At 37.7% G+C, this 17,629-nt stretch overlaps 1 protein-coding gene across 2 annotated transcripts in view; it reads right to left on the bottom strand.

Moving 5' to 3' along the window:
* The window catches only part of TSPAN7 (tetraspanin 7), a 125,524-nt gene that overhangs the window by 84,183 nt on the left and 23,712 nt on the right, over positions 1 to 17,629 (bottom strand). Inside the window, exons 1-2 of one of the 2 annotated variants that reach the window (XM_045996429.1) lie at positions 11,420 to 11,442; positions 10,822 to 10,913 (exon numbers count right to left, since the gene is read on the bottom strand). The exons of the other annotated variant lie outside the window; for it this stretch is intronic. Coding sequence (XP_045852385.1) covers positions 10,822 to 10,913; positions 11,420 to 11,432 — 105 coding nt within the window. The 5' untranslated portion in view covers positions 11,433 to 11,442. Of the gene's footprint in view, positions 1 to 10,821; positions 10,914 to 11,419; positions 11,443 to 17,629 lie in introns of those variants that run through there. 2 annotated transcript variants of the gene reach the window in all.

Here is a 17,629-nt window from a genome sequence, read left to right as displayed (position 1 = left end):
GTGGCAACCAATACAGAACAGCCCAACACGGTCTCTGGAGCATGAAGAAGGGTTTAATTCAGACTCTTTTTACAAATCACTGGATTAATGAAATTCATCATACATGAGAGTCCTGAGATGTCGACTGCATGCAAATCACATTTAACAAGCTAAAGTGCAGTCTTCGACCTTAGCTCCCAGAACACTGGAACGGCAAACACTGGAATAGGAATTTGACTATGCATGAATCTACAAGAAGAGCTGGGGCTCCTTATCTTATTTTCTCAGGCTGTCCTTACCTATATCCACACCAAGACTCAGAGAGGAGCTCTGAACTGTAGGTAGTTCTATCTCACAAAAAAGCTGGCTTCCCAGAAGATCACTCCCAAATCACTTATTTGAAACCTGGACACATTTCCTCATACAATGTTATAAATGGTCTTAGATGTCTAATCACAATAGATTTGCAATAAAGGTGATAGTATGAAAAACTTAATAATTTAAAATTTTCACTCATATGTGGAACTTAAGAAACAAAACAGATGAACATAGGGTAAGGGAAGGAAAAATAAAAACAGAGAGGGAGGCAAACCATAAGAGACTCTTAACTATAGGGAACAAACTGAGGGTTGCTGGAGGGGTGGTGGGTGGAGATAGAATAAGTGGGTGATGGACATTAAGGAGGACACTTGAAGTAATGGGCACCGGGTGTTGTATGCAACTGATGAGTCACTAAATTCTACCCCTTGAAACTAATAATATGTTAACTCAATTGAACTTCAATAAAATATAAAAAATAAAGGCTTCCACTAGCAAAAAAAACATATTCCAATCTCCAATTTAGATGCATCTTCATAAAGGGGTCTTCTCTTGTGATAGAGAAGAGAAATGTGGGGGGCAGATGTCTTTTTCTGCATTCATTATCTTTAGGTTGTAGACTACCAATATCATGGACTTTGGATTCAAGATTCCTGGTCCAAAAGATCTACCTAAAAATTCTGAACTAATATCTTGCAGAAGGCTGTAACTCTGGCTCTTATAGGTACCAAGACCAAAGTCAATTAATGCTTTATATTGCACATTTTCCTACTACCCCTCCCCCTCTTCAGCTGAGCTAGATGCTGCCTCTTTGGAATTCTATTTTCCATTTATCACTGATTTTTCTAAAAATCATTATTATTTTCTTAATATGTTTTAAGATTTTTATTTATTTGACAGACAGCGATCATAAGGAGGCAGAGAGGCAGGCTGAGAGAGAGGAGGAAGCAGGCTCCCCGCTGAGCAAAAAGCCTGATGTGGGGGCTCGATCCCAGGACCCTGGGATCATGACCCAAGCCGAAGGCAGAGGATTTAACCCACTGAGCCACCCAGGTGCCCCTATGTTTCCTTTTTAAAAAGATTCATGAAATGAATAATAAGATATCGATATTTTTAAAGCAACATTAAAGAACCCCCATGACCCTTAGCTGTTGCTCCCAAATCTCCCCATCCTCCCAACTCTAGGCAAACACTAGCCTACATTCTGTCTCTGTAGATTTGCCTATTTGGGATTTTATATAAATGGAATCATACAACATATGGTCTTTTATGGTTTTCTTCACTTAGCATAATGTTTTCAAGGTTCCTCTGTGTTGTACCATGAATCAGTACTTCATTCCTTTTAATTGCCAAATAATATTCCATTGCATGCGTATCATACATGATTTATCCATCCATCGGTGGATAAACATTCGGGTTGTTTCCACTATTTGGTTATTATGCATGATGCCACCGTGAATGTTCTTACACAAGTTTTTGTGTGGAAGCATGTTTTCTTTTTAAAAAAGATTTATTTTGAGAGAGAGAGAGAGAAAGGAGGGAGTATGAGCAGGGGGAGGGACAGAGGGAGAGAATCTTTCAAGCAGACTCCCTACTGAGAGAGGAGCCCCACATGGGGCTTGATCCCACAACCCATGAGATCATGACCTCAGCTGAAACCAAGAGTCAGACACTTAACCAACTGATGTTCCCAGGTGACTCAGAAGTACATTTTGATTTCTCTTGGGTGTATGTATATGAGTGGAATTGCCTGATCACATGGTAACTCCATGTTTAAGTGTTAGAGGAACTGCCAGACTGTTTTCCACAGTGGCTGCCCCATTTTACATTTTTACCAGCAATATAGGAGGATTCCAATTTCTCTACATCCTTGCCAACATTTGGTATTTCTATCGTTTTTATTATAGACATTCTAGTGGGTGGGAAGTGGTATCTCAGTGTTATTTTGATTTGTATTTTCTTACTGGATAACGATATCAAGCCTTTTTCATGGACTTATTGACCTTTTGGGTATCTGCTTTGGAGAAATGTCTATTCAGACCGTTTGCCCATTTTTTAATTTTATTGTTTGTCTTTTTACTATTGACTTCTAAGAGCTATTCATATATTCGTGATACAAGTCCCTTTTCAGATACATGATTTGCAAACATTTCTTCCATTTTGTAGGCTCTGACATTCATTTCTTAAAAATTTGTCATACAATGTGTCTGATTGCATCATTATGTATCTGTATCTATCTATATATGTCGACATATATATCAACATATTCTCTACTACTCCCCCACTCAGGTGGCTGCAGCCACACACCAGCTGCCTTTCCCACTGCTTCCTTCCACCGCAGGACCTCAACACCACCCTTACCTCAGCCTGGAATACTTCTAGAGCATGTGGCCTGTGGCCTCACTTCATTTGGCTTCTGCTCGAATGGCACCACCCCAGAGAGGCCCTCTCTAGAACTGCAACTCCCTTTACCTGTCTCTCCATTCTCTTACCCTTCTTTTCTAGAAGTGCTATGAAAATACAGCAGCAGTTGATGTTTGTCAGAAATTTATGTTTGTTTGCCCTTTTTTGGATAACTGGATAAAATGAATGCTTTCTTAAATGTTTACTGGCAGCCATGTGGATATTGATATTTCTTCTTTTGTAAATATCCCCTTTATGACCTTTGCTGATGTTCCCATTGGCATATTTGTCTTTGTTAATTTTTAGGAATATTTCCCCTTTGTGTATTATCAATAACTTCCCCGGCTGTGTTTTCCTTGTTCATTCACAGTGTTTGCCATGTAAGGGTTCTTCATTTTTATGTAGACTGATCTATTAGTCTTTACATTTATTCACTGCCTTTGGTGCCTTCTCTGCTCGAGGATTCACAAAAGTGAATGGGCTTTAATACTAAAGACACTTTTCATAAAAATCCCTTTGCTGGTCTGTCTTATAATCTCTCACTCGCAAAGCCTATTCATCGCACCACTACAGAAACTGGGTTTTCCTCCACCCTCAGCTCTCCTCCTTCATCCCAGCAACAAGCATCTGGCAACTCAAAAGTCCACTGTGAGAGACTATTACAGTAACAGTCCTGGTAAAGTCACACCTCCTCCCCAAGCCCTGGTGTTGTGTCCTGTCTCACAATGACTCTGGGCTTGGTGATGTCACTGCTTTTGACTAGTGGGACTCTGGCCAACACCTTGTAGGCAGAGGCATGAGGCACACACACGTGCCACTCCTGGGAACACTGCTGCTAAGACGTGAAAAACCCAGGCTGGCCTGGAAGATGGGAGATAATGTGGAGGTAATACTTTGTTATTAGAAAGCACACAAAGCATAATTAGCTTCCCTGCTAATTGGGCAAAAAGAATATCATTTTTAGCCCCAAATTCCCCAGATTCATTCAGGTAAGAAGTATCTGACACTTGTTAGCTGCAGAAACAAAAGGAACAGGGCGGGGAAACACACAAACATGGTTAAATTGTACTTGGGCCTCCTATATATAGGTCATCAAACAGTAAGATGCGGGGCTGGACAGAAGTGACAGAAACAGCATCGTATCTCTAGAAGTGACAAACTGTGGGCAGAGCTTAAGAGATTCCCTTGCAGGGGTGCCTGGGTGGCTCAGTCATTAAGCACCTGCCATTGGCTCAGGTCATGACCCAGGACCCTGGGATCGAGCACCACGTGGGGCTCCCTGCTTGGTAGGAAGCCTGCGTCTTCCTCTCCCACTCCCACTCCCCCTGCTTGTGTTCCCTCTCTTCCTGTCTCTCTGTCAAATAAATAAAATCTTTAAAAAAAAAAGTTTCTCTTGCTGTTGCAAGAAACAGAAAAAAAGAGCCACAGACGTGGGGGGCAGGCTTGAGCCTTAAGCAAGGTGCTTTTCACAAGTGGGTCTTCCATTTCTCTGCTTTACAAAACAAGAAAGTAGGGGGTTGGGGAGAAGAAAAAAACTAGATCAAGGGAAGTTTAAGAGCCTTTGTGTACTTAAGCTTTCCAGCTGGGTACACAGCTCCAAATATCTATCCTTTCCTGCTGTTAATAGAAATACATGGAATTGCTCTTCCAGGAGGAAAATGGTCACACATCACCAAGGGGACCAGGAGACCCTCATGATAGAGTTTTGTTTTTTGTTTTTTGGGGTTTTTTTGTCTTTTTTTTTTTTTTAAAGACAGGAATCCAAGCAACCCTCGAGTCCTTTCTCGGGATTCCACCAAGAGGGTAACTGAAGCTCGTGCCAAAAGAGAGAATTCACATGGAATTTGGTCTGTTCACATCTGATACTGGGAATCAGCTGAAATCTGAAGTGCCTTGAAACTAGCTCATTGTGAAGGCAGACATTCTGGCATGAAAACTAGAAAAGGCTGCCACTAAAATAAATGCACATTGTCTTGCACCAACTGCTACTAGAAAGTGATCTCAAGGATTCTAGCAGAAAAGGAAGGCGTGATTGACGAGAAATTGAGCACGAGAGTGACTGCTCTTGTGAGAAATGTAAAACAAAATCATTTTCCAACAGAGGGTATTTCTCATAAAACTGGAAGACAAGGGTCTTTTTCTGTGGTGTGCCACAGGGAAGAGACAGGATGCATATTTTTCTCACGGGCCTCACAGAGTTGCTTTTCTTTCAATAATGCCCTGTGCTTTCTTCCTGCTGCCAAGAAAATGTAGGACAAGCTAATACAAGCACCGCAAAATGGGGGACTCCATTAAGGCTGATTGCAATTCATCTCCACATCTCTAGTACTCTATTGACTCAAACAAGATGGACCATTTGTGCATTGTTCCCATTACTTTCTCATTTTCATAATGCCTCTTGTCTTTGAATTTACCATTAATATTACATTTTATGTTTGGTCATTTCTTCCCCCTATGGAATACATAAGAATTCTTATATACGTGCTTGGTTCACTTCAAGAAAGGATAACAAGGTAGAGGTTCCCCTAACATTTCTTAATAAGGATTTTTTTAGAAGTGTGGAACTCAGGTAAAGAGAATTGGGTAAGTCATATTAATCAAAATCTTTGGTTCATGACTACTCTTCACAGCCTTGTTTGTGGTTGTTATATAAACACGCAGACACACACACACACACACACACACACACACACACACAACTTAACACAGAGACTAGAATATGAACAATCACTCTATGTGATTAATGTGGTTATCCCAATCCCCTTCCCCTGCCTCCTTCCTCCCAAGGTAACCACTATCTGGAATCTTGCATTGAACATTAATATATACCTATCATATGATCTTGAGCGACCCACTTTCATTTGTTATATTAAGAACATTCACTCAGTGTTCTTCATTGAAATAGTTCATTTATTTTGACCACTACATATGACTTACTGTATGAATCAAGAAAAGGAGGAATTAAAATCTAGGGTATCAATATTTTATTACATTAATACATTTTATGTTCTTTATTTCTTAACAAATGCCGCACTAAGCATCACTAACTTGTTTTAAAACAACTGACCACATAAAATAAGTTGCTATTGAACTTCATAGCTAATCTCCTCACCCTCAATTTTTTGGGTATTTTCCAGGATTAAATGCTCATTATGTATTCTACACTGAATTTTCCTGAAGATTAGTGATTTCAGAACTGGCAAAGATCTGTGCTATTGATACAAAACCAGTCTATTATGACACTAATCAGATCAGATTCAGCCCTAAATTCTCATTTACTCAACACTTCCAGTGACCTCATGGCCACACACTTCTATAAAAGGCACTAGTCACACCAAACTGAGCAAAATCATTCCTTTCCATCAAGGTTCTCACTGCCTAATGGAGGGAGAAAAAAAAAATTTTTTAAATCTACAGTCTCAATACAAAAGGTAATTTTCAGCATCTTAGGCAACTGCTTAGTAGATGAAGAAAGGGAAGCAGAGGGATTGATCACTCAAAGGCACAGGGGTGGGAGAGCTTTAAGAGGTTAGGGATCTGTGCAGTGGCAAGGAAGTCAGAGGTCAGATCTCAGAGTATTGGGAACTTTATCCCAAGGTAACTAGGAGCCACTGAGCAATTTCACATAGTGGAGGGATAGAATCAGATTTGCTATCCTAGAAGGTGGGATATGTTGGAGGGTGGGGTGGAGGTAAGAACAGTTGGAACATTAGTCTAGGATCCAGGAAATATAGGATGTGGACCTGGACTGACACAGTCACAAGATCTTAGTAATTGTGGAAAACAATATCTTGATTTAAGACATAAAAAAAAAATTTAAAAACCTGGGGAGCCTAGGTGGCTCAGTAAGTTAACTGTCTGCCTTTGGCTTAGGTCATGATCCCGGAGTCCTGGGATTAAGACCAACATGGAGCCCCAAACCGGGCTCCCTGCTCAGCCCTTCACCCTGCTCTTGCACTTGCTTGCACTCCCTCTCTCTCAAATAAATAAGTAAAATCTAAAAAAGAAAAAAAAAAAAGACAAAAAAGAACTGTACCGAGAACTGTATTCTAGCCAGTCAATGTGTTTCTCACAAGGGCTTGGGTTAGCAATCCTAATTCCACTTTAATGTACACTAAGATTAAAGAAGATAATATATTTACATGTATTATAGATAATGAAGGCCAAGTTTCTCACCATTAAGGAAAGAAGACTGGAATGAACCATGTGGTGTTGAATTAGAACCAGAGGTTCAGTATGAGCTCATGACTTGAAAGATAGATAGATAGATGGCAGAAAGACAGAATGGGAAAAGGGAAGACAGAAAGATGAAAGAATGAAAAAAGACAAGATGTTGATATATGTGCTTACATAGTTAGTATATATTTACACGTATGTCCTAACCACTGGGAAGGCCTAGAAACAATGACATCCCAGTACCCAATGAGCACCCCTAAGGCACAGGCCCTAATTTCTACACGCCATTCTGCAATAAAAGAAATCAAGAAAAGGTGGGGCAGAAAAAAGATTTGTGGAAATATTAGCTTGAATTTCCTAAATTTTGTACAATCATTAGGCCTACACATTCAAGAAGTTCAATAAACCCCAAGCAAAACATGAAGAAAAGTACACCAAAGCATATCATAATTAAATTGTTCAAAATTAAAGCTGTCAGAGAAAATATGAATATTACATATAGAGGAATAAAGGTAAGAATGACCTATTCCTCATTAGAAACAATATAAGCAAGAAGACAAAGGAACAACATCTTTAAAATACAGGAATTTAAAAACTATCAACCTAGAATTCTATAGCAGCAAAGACATCTTTCAAAAACAAAGGTGAAATAATGTTTCAGACACATAAAAGCTGGAAGACTTCATTACCAGCAAAATTATACCAAGAAAAATGTAGAAATAAGTACTTTAAGAATATAAGAAATAAAATAATACCAGATGGAAATATGGAAATATGGATCTGCATAAAAGAATGAAGGGTACTAGAAATAAATACTGGGTAAATATAAGATTTCTTTTTATTCTTTGAAGCCTTTAAAATAGGACTGTTTAACAAAAGTAACAATGTGGTGTGGTGTTTAAAGCATACAAAAAATAAAATGTATAAAACAAAAGAAGAAAGGCTAGAAATGGAGAAACAGAAGTACTGTATACTATTATAAGATTCTTATAACAATAGAGAGGTGGTATATTATCCTGGCCAACCTTGAAATTAGTTAAAAATGTATAGTATTGGGGCACCTGGGTGGCTCAGTCGTTAAGCATCTGCCTTTGGCTCAGGTCATGATCCCAGAGTCCTGGGATGGAGCCCCGCATCGGGCTCCCTGCTTGGAAGGAAGACTGCTTCTCTGTCTCCCATTCCCCCTGCTTGTGTTTCCTCTCTCACTGTGTGTCTCTCTATCAAATAAATAAATAAAATCTTAAAAAAATGTATGCTATTAACGCTAAAGCAACCAATAAAATCACAAAACAAATAATTTAACTTATAGGCTAACATAAAAATCATAAAAAACAATAAAAAATAAGGCACAAAAAAGGAGTAAAGGAGAGGTGGGACTAGTAGAAAATAATGCAAAACAATAAATTTAAACCTAACCATATGAATAGTCATATTAAATGTCAGTGGTCTAGGGGCACCTGGGTGGCTCAGTCAGTTCAGCCAGCATCTGGCTCCTGCTTCTCCCTCTGCCCCTCCCCCTGCTCATGCGTGTATGTGCTCTACTCTCTCTCAAATAAATAAACAAATAAATAGAATCTTTAAAAAATAAATAAATGTAAGTGGTCTAAACACCCTACTTAAAAGGCGAAGATTGTCAAATTGAAAAAAGTAAAACAGGACCCACCTATATCCTGAATATAAGAAACACACTTTACATATAAAGGCACGAATATGTTAAAAGGATAGAAAAAAATATATCACACTAACACTAGTCAAAAGAGGCCTGGAGTAGCTATACTAACATTAAACAAAGTACATTTCAGAGCAGAGAATATTACTAGGAATAAAGAAGTTCATTTCATATGAAAAAGGGCTCAGTTCATCACAAGGGCACTTAAGAACAGAGCTTCAAAATACATGAAACAAATCTGATAGAACTTCAAGGAGAATTTGACAAGTCTAAAACTATAGCTAAAGATTTCAAAAAGACTCTTTCAATTGATAAAGTAAGTATTGATAAAATTAGTTAAGGATATAGAAATTTTGAACATTATCAGTGTTGATATACATAGAACATTCTACCCAACAAGAGCAGAATACATTTTCTTTCCTAGCACACATGGAAGATTTGCCAAGACCACATCCTGGCAAGAATTTTGAACTGAATTAAAATGAAATGACAACATACGAAAAATTTAAAGGCAGCTAAAACAGTATTTAGTGGATAATGTATAGCATTGAATGCTTGTATTAGAAAAGAAGAAAGGTCCCAAATCCATGACTTCAGCTTCTTCTTTAAGAAACTGGAAAAGCAAGAGAAAATTGTACCCAAAGTCAGTAGGAGAAAGGAAATAAGATTAGAGACAAAATCACTAAGATTTAAAAAAAAAAGCCAACAGAAAAAATCAACAGAACCAAAAATTTGCTTTTTGAGAAGATCAATAAATTTGATGAGCCTCTAGGTAGACTGATCTGAAAAAACAGAGGGAAAACACAAATTACAACAAGAAGTTTGAGGGGGGAAATCACTACAGATTCTACAAATATTGAAAGCATAATCAAGGAACATTACTAAAAACTTTATGCCAATAAATTTGATAACCTAAAAGAAATGGACCACAGCTCACTCAAAAATTCAAAAAGCTGAAATAGATAAATGTCTATTAAAGAAACTAAATTTATAGTTAAAAACCTTTCCATAAAGAAAACTCCAGCTCCATATGGCTGCACTGGTGAAATCAACTAAATATTTAAGGAAGAATTAATGCTAATTCTATAAATCACTTCCAGAAAATGGAAAAAAGTGGAAGAACAAAGTTGGAGTATTAACACTGCTTGATTTCAAGAATTATTATAAAGCTGCTGCAGTCAAGGCAGCGTGGTACTAAAGCACAAATAGATAGACCAAAACAGAGATTGTAGACACAGATTCACATGAATACAGGCAACTGATTTTCAACAAGGGTGCAAAGGCAATTTAGCAGAAAAGTCTTTTTAACAAATGGTGCTGCAACAACTGGATGTCCATGCTGAAAAAATGAACTTTTATCCAAAAATCAAATGAAAATGGATTTTAGACCTGAATGTAGACATAAAACCATAAAACTTTTAGAAGAAAACGTAGCAGGAAACATTTGTGACCTTTAGTTAAGTGAAGATTTCTTAGATATGAAACCACAAGCATGATCCTTAGAGGAAGAAATTGATCAATTGGACTTTATTAAGATTAAAAACATTAGCTCTTTTAAAGACACTGTTAAGAGAATGAAAAGCAAGACACAGACTGGAAGAAAATACTTGTAATTCATGTATCTGATAAAGGACTTACATCCAAAAAATATAAAGACCTCTCAACACAAAATTATAAGAAAATAACCCTCCAAAAAATAATGGGCAAAAGATTTGAACAGACACTTTGCCAAAGAACACATGCAGATGCAAATAAGCACATGAAAAAATGTGTTCTATATGTACAATGGAATGTTATTCAGCCTTAAAACAGAAGGAAATCCTGACAAATGCTACAGCATGGATGAACCTTGAGAACACTGTGTTAAGTGAAATAAACAATAGGACAAATACTGTGTTATTCCACTTATATGAAGTCCCTAGAGTAGTCCAATACATGGAGAAAAAGTAAAATGGTGGTTGCCAGGAGTTGGGGAAGAGAGGAAGAGGGAGTTATAGTTTAATGGGTAGAGAGTTTCCACCCTGCAACATGGGAAGAGTTCTACAGAAAGACAGTGGTGGTGATTATGTGATAATGTGAATGTACTTCATGTCACTAAAAGGAACCCTTAACAATGATTAAGATGGTAAATTTCATATGATATGTATTTTATCACAATAAAATAATGGATAAGAACAAAAAATGCCCAACATCATTAATCATCGAGGAAATACAAATGTAAAACTGCAAGATACTTCTGCACATCTATGAAAATAAGTAAAATTTCAAAAACTTACCATGCCAAGTGTTGGTGAGGATATGGAGAAACTGGAACTGTGGATATGAATGTAAAACAGTACAACCATTTTGAAGACCAGTTTGGCAGTTTCTAGAAAAGTTAAACAGATACCTACCATATGATTCAGCCATTGCAGGTATTTGTCCAAGAGAAATGAAAGCATATGTCCATAGAAACACTTGTATGTAAATATACATAACAGCTTTATTGCTAATTGTCAGAAATTAGAAAAAACACAAATCTCTGTCCATCAGCCAATCAATAGGTAAACACACTGAGATACACCCATTTAATGAAAATCTACTCAGGAATAAAAAGGAAGACATTTGAAATGAAAAAAGGAAATGAAATAAATATACATTACAACATGGTTGAATCTCAAAATAATGGTGCTGAGCGAAAAAAGCCAGACCAAAAAAGTATGTACTGTATGATTGCGTCTCTATAAAATTTGGAAAATCCAAACCATGCTGATGGAAAGCAGCTCGGTAGTTGTACACTTTAAATAGCTTCAGTTTATGGTATGTCAATTATGCCTCCATAAAGTTGTTAAAAATCATCAAGCAAGCAAACAAATATGTATGGCAAAATACTACCTTTTCTTTGCATGTTCACTGCATGCTCCCCACCACCAGAGAATAAACTCCTTGAGAACAACACCCATCCGAAGTATTGGGAAACTTTGCTCAAGGTTTTAAGTCACAAAGACTACCAACTTCCTGCAATTAGGAGTGATGACCTTAGTACAATTAAGTAACACACCAACCCAGCCCATGAGGTGTAAGGCAATTAAGAATAAAAAGGCAGAGGGGTCATAAAAGTGCTAGAGAAAAACTGAATCCAGATCAGATGACAAATTCTCAGCCACAAAAATGCCTTTAGGATTATGCCCAGTCAGGTTTTTATAGAGAAGTAAAGAGGCATTAACACCAACCTTTTCTATAGCATTACAGCTATATATAAGTTTACTTTGTATTTGATCAAATTTGCAATTTATATAGCTCTTACCTCATAAATTACAAGTGGAAGGACATATTAGGCAATGTGCAACACACACACAAAAATGGACAGATTGCTCTCATGTATAAACACTCTTTCAAAACAGTAAAACACTAATAGAAAAATGGCCAGAGTAAAAGAAAAGACAACTCATAAAATACAAACAGATTTTTAAATTTCACCTTATAATTCACACACACAGATATATTTTACTCATCTTTTAAAACTATGAATTCCAAAATGTTTTTAAATCTTTGTCAATGGCAGGAGTGTGCTCTAATTAACATTTTCTTAGGCAATTAGCAGGAGGATATTGGCAAACATCCTTGCTGAAAGCTTTTTTCTGGCAAAAATTTTCAATATCTAAAAACATTCATGGTTAATCCTTCCATAAGTAAGTTAGCTTAAGCAAATAATGAAATGAAAAGCCGGGGCGCCTGGGTGGCTCAGTGGGTTAAGCCTCTGCCTTCGGCTCAGGTCATGATCCCAGGGTCCTGGGATCGAGCCCCGCATCGGGCTCTCTGCTCCGCGGGGAGCCTGCTTCCTCCTCTCTCTCTGCCTGCCTCTCTGCCTAGTTGTGATTTCTCTCTGTCAAATAAAATATTAAAAAAAAAAAAGAAATGCAAAGCCAAAGATTGCGTTTAAACTAATCACAATCTTGTATTAGTGAAAAACTGAAACAACCTGTATATGGTATAGCAGGAAAACTGCTAAATAAATGAACCTCAGGATAGAAAACTACATGACTGTTTAATGTTATTTTTAAAGAATTTTTTAAAGACATGGGAAAATTCTCGTTAATGAAAAACATCAGGACACAATCTGTTTAGTACAGCAGGGTTCCAAATCTGTTGAACTCCTCCAGATTTAAAAAAAAAAGTTTTACATTGCTCTTTAAGCACTTTCACCAAATTGTTATCTCTTAGTGGCTCAGTGCCAATCATGAAGCTAACCAACTAAAAGGCTTGAGCACCATCAAACAGAAATTCTAAACTCCGAGACTCCAATCCACCCTTCTAATGCTAACCTAGCCTCAGCCTGGGAGTTAAATAACCACACATCCATCAGCAAAACACCCTCCCTGTCAAGAGCACTACTGAAAGTAGGTGGTAGAGAAGGGTAAGTAAGCAGGGAAGAGAAGCAGGGACAAATGGGGAATTTAAATGCCTGAGATTTTTGTCCCTGTTCTAGCCCATTATCAAAAATAAACTGGGATTGTTCTATGAATGCCTTCTTTCAAAACAAAGATAAGGCTACTCCAAAATATCACTTCTTTTGGACAAGACACTCACTCTTGGAACTTGGTTGCCAGTGAGTAAGATGGCGTCCCAGGGTTAAGAGGCCACGGAAGAAGGGACTGAGGACAAACATCCATACAGAAAAAGTATTTTCTTAGCATTTGAAATGTTGGTCCAAAAGAGTCCCGATTTTCTTAAGTTGTAAGACTCTATTCATCATGAGTGTTCTGAAATACTCAGGTTACCATGAAGGGTGACAAAAATCATCCCAAGATTACATGGTGGAATTGGCAGAATGGTTCAACATGACTTTTTTCTCCAGCAATTCTTGAATAATGCATAAGGCCAAGAAATGAAAACCAGCAGACACAGCATTTTAAATTTGTGGGTACATTTTTTTCCTTTTCACAGAGTATCGTTTTGGTACTGTTGATAGCTTGCCTAAATTAAATCCACAAATAAAACCAGCAAGATTTCTATGGTTATTTTGAGCCATAACCTATAGGATTAAAATGTAGTTAAATGCCTCTAAAATGTTGCAATGGTCCAAAACTTACCTCATTTTTTGCTATTATGTAAGATTTGTTATAGTCTCATTATAACATAGTAATATGAACACAAATCAGGAGTAACTGCTGACCACCTCCCCACCTAACGTTTCTGTAGTTCTCCTTGAGACACACTAACAAACTCTCTATGAGACCCGGAATATGAATACCACCTTGCCTGGAAAGGGAACTAAAGGGGAAAAGAGAAAGCACCTGCCAAGCACTCAGACTCACATATAACTCCAATTCTCCTCTCAAATCGTCTCCCAAGCTCCAATTACAGCAGTGTGTGGTCAAGGCAAAGCTCCCCCTCTAAGAATGTGGTTCAGCAATGTAACCAAGGGTTTCCATTCACTTTACCGCAGACAACTGCTACTACTTACCGAGGTTAAATTTAACCACCAAAGTAGCCAACATTCTGGAAATTATCCTTTAGGACAGCATTATATATTCTGGGTTTGCTTTCAAACACCCAGTTTTATTTTAAGCTGGACCAAAATAAACAAACAAACAAACAAAGCTAGAAAACACAAAGGAATTCAGAAATTCGTGGGCCTAAAATTGATAGCTTATGACAGAGGTTAATACAGGTTTCCGATGTTACACCGTAGCAATTCTCCCCAAGCCAATCATTCAGAGGACTAAACATGACCCTCCAAGTAAAATGAAACATGCACTAGATTCACAAATGGAGAACTCAGAACTCAGAACTCAGCTCAACGGTAGCATCCTTCATGGATTACCATATATGTTCTACCTATTAGTCACAAGCTACCCATCAGTCCTTGAATTACTTTAAAGTTTCCTTCTGCCCCATAATATAGTATTATTTAATGAATACATATTTGGCGCTACAGAATGAAAATTTAAACATACTAAACATGAGTACAATGGTGGTTGCACAATGGTATGCTTTTGTCAAAATTCATCAAATCACACACTTAAAATTGGCAAATTGCACTGCATGGAAATGAAACATAACTGGGAACGGATGATTCATAAAACATGGAACCAAGAGTGACTGGGGAGGAAACTGAGGGAAAGAAACTTGCTTAGCCTAGAGCAGGGGTGTCTCAGCCTCACCTTCCCTTTTAGTTGTGACAAACAAAAATGTTTACAGACATTGACAAATGTTCTCCTGGGGGCAAACCTCCCCCTCCCGCTGAGAACCTCTGCATGCTAGCCCTATAACAAGGATCTATTATGTAAGGATTTTTTACGGAAATTCAGTAAAAGCCAGTGGTGAAAGGTAAGGGTCCCAGAGAAAGAAAAAAAAAATGGAGAATGTTAAAGACTTCCCAGTTATTTTGGACACTTTCTTCTTCTTCTTCTTCTTTTTTTAAACAGGTGAACTCTACCAAACATTTATTTACTTATTTTTAAATTTTTCTTTAAATTCCCATTAGTTAACATACAACGGTTCTATTTGTTTTGGGTGTAAAATATAGTCATTCAACACTGTTTAGGACACTTTCAAATACAGGCAGTCAATGTTATCAATGACTTCCTCCACAGCTAATAAGCATAGATAAATCCAGAAACATCTCAAGCATATTTTTCTAAGAGTCGTCCTTTACTTATATGTTAGGTTTCATAGCCATAAATCATCCCCACTCACCAACTCAATAGCATCACTCATTGGCCATCTGTTCTAGCAGAACATAAAGGAATTAAAGCACCGATCATTTACTCGGAGGACAGAATGCAAATATACACTGGACTTTCAATAAATGATTTGTCAAGGAATCGGCTTTTTAAAAATAAAGTCCCTAAGTTCAGTATTTAGTCAAATTAAAAGAGAAATCTATACCACGTCTGTTTACCAACTAAACTAACAACATGCATATGAAATAAGGCTGTGAGACACACTGTGGGTTAATGGCTAGTGTGATCTGTTTATCTCCTAACGTATGAGATACCAGGTTAAACGAAAAAAGATGTTTACTACTAATTCCACATTTGGAAATATAGTCCAAGGAAATAACCCCCAAAATAAATTAGATTAAAAATATTCAAAGGGGGCCCTTGGGTGGCTCAGTGGTTTAAGCCTCTGCCTTTGGCGCAGGTCACGATCTCAGGGCCCTGGGATCGAGCCCCGCATCCTGCTCTCTGCTTGGCAGGGAGCCTGCTCCCCCTCCCCGCCACCCCCCTCCCACCTCTCTGCCTACTTGTGATCTCTGGCAAATACATAAGTACAAAATCTTTAAAAATATTCAAAACATTCTCAATATTAAATATTACACATCTCCCAAATCTGCAAATGGAGGCAAAGAAATGGACATTTGTGCTTTATCAGACACACAGATGATGGCTGAAAGAAACCTAAGTTTCTAGTATAAGACCTGGTTTCCAGACACCAAGGGGAACTGAAGGTAGTAAAAAGGACCCACTGGGCATTTTCAGAACTTTTTTAAAAAAGCGCCTAGGTCAAAGCTCCAGGTAGTGGTGCTCAGCTACAAGGTTTGGAAAAACAAAGGAACAAGCACAGTCAGATGAATAAATGACCCAATTAATAATTACATATGTTTGTACTATATATAAGTTATTATTTGTATTCTAAAATCATATACAAACATTACATTCAAATATAAGCCATTACATTTCAAAAATGCAATTTATTAATCAAAAATCTTTTGAATTCATGTTTTCATTTTCTTTGGGTAAATACCCAGTAGGAGAATTACTGGATCATATGGAAGTTCCATTTTTAATTTTTGGAGGGACTTCCATACTGTTTTCCACAGTGGCTGTGCCAGTTTCCATTCTCATCAACACCGCAGGAAGGTTCCCTTTTCTCAGCATCGAGGAGGGCTTTGTATGGTGTCCGAAGGTAGCTACACTTGTGGAGAGCGTAGCATAACATACAAAGAAGGTGAGCCACTATGTTGTACACCTGAGGCTAATGTAACATTGTGTGTCAGCTATACTCAAACATTTTTTTTTTAAATTAAATCTTTCAAATCATAGGAGCTAGGGAAAAAAATACGATGTCTTTTCATGGGACAATGAAATATGGCCCCCAAATTGATTATAAGAATTGGCAACAAGTAAATGAAAATATGTACTTCCCTGTTATTAACCAGAGGAACACAAATTAAAAAGCACCTTAATACTATTAAACATCCACTGAATCGGAGAAACATTGAGAAGTTTACCAAGACCAAGTGCTGGAGAAGATGTGAAACAACCAGAATTCCCACCAATCCATAACCACTAGAGAAAAGGGTTTAGCAGCGTCTGTTAAATTAAAGATGCACCTATATCTTCAAACAAAAGAATATTCATAGCAGCCTTATTCATAAAAGCAAATGGAGGACCACCCAAATGTCCAGTAACGGAATAATTTGTGGTATAGTCATATACTGAAATATTATAAAGTAACGAAAAAGAATAAACCGAGCCCCAAGTAGCAACATAGATGGGTCTTACACTTTAAGTGAAAGAAGTCACAGAGCACATGGAGTATTATTCAATGTACCTAATGTTCAAAGATAGACAAAAAACAAAAGAGAGAGAACTATTGCGCTATTGATGGGTGCATTCATATGTGGTATAACTACCAAAGCAAGGGGATGGATGATAAATAAGTCTGTATAGTTTTCCTACAGAGGAAAATATGATAGAGAAGGTCACCCAGGAGACTACGGAGGGGTACTGACAATATTCTAGTTCTTAACCTTGGGGGTTAACTAGATGAGTATTTGCTTCTTAATTATTCTTTCAGCTATACATGTTTTTCCAGTCCTTCATGGTTTTCCCATACCAGAAAGACTTTTTTTAAGATTTTTATTTATTTATTTGACAGAGATCACAAGTAGGCAGCAAGGCAGGCAGAGGGGGGAGGGGAAGCAGGCTCCCCGCTGAGCAGATAGCTCAATGCAGGGCTCGATCCCAGACCCTGAGATCATGACCCAAGTCGAAGGCATTGGCTTTAAACCACTGAGACACCCAGGCACCCCAAGATTTAATTTTTCAAATACGATGTAATACAACCATTTCGACACATGCAGGTGCAGTCCAC

This window comes from Meles meles, chromosome X (genome assembly GCF_922984935.1).
Source record: "Meles meles chromosome X, mMelMel3.1 paternal haplotype, whole genome shotgun sequence".
In the NCBI taxonomy this organism is placed as follows: domain Eukaryota; kingdom Metazoa; phylum Chordata; class Mammalia; order Carnivora; family Mustelidae; genus Meles; species Meles meles.
This window is presented reverse-complemented; position numbering and strand designations above follow the sequence as displayed.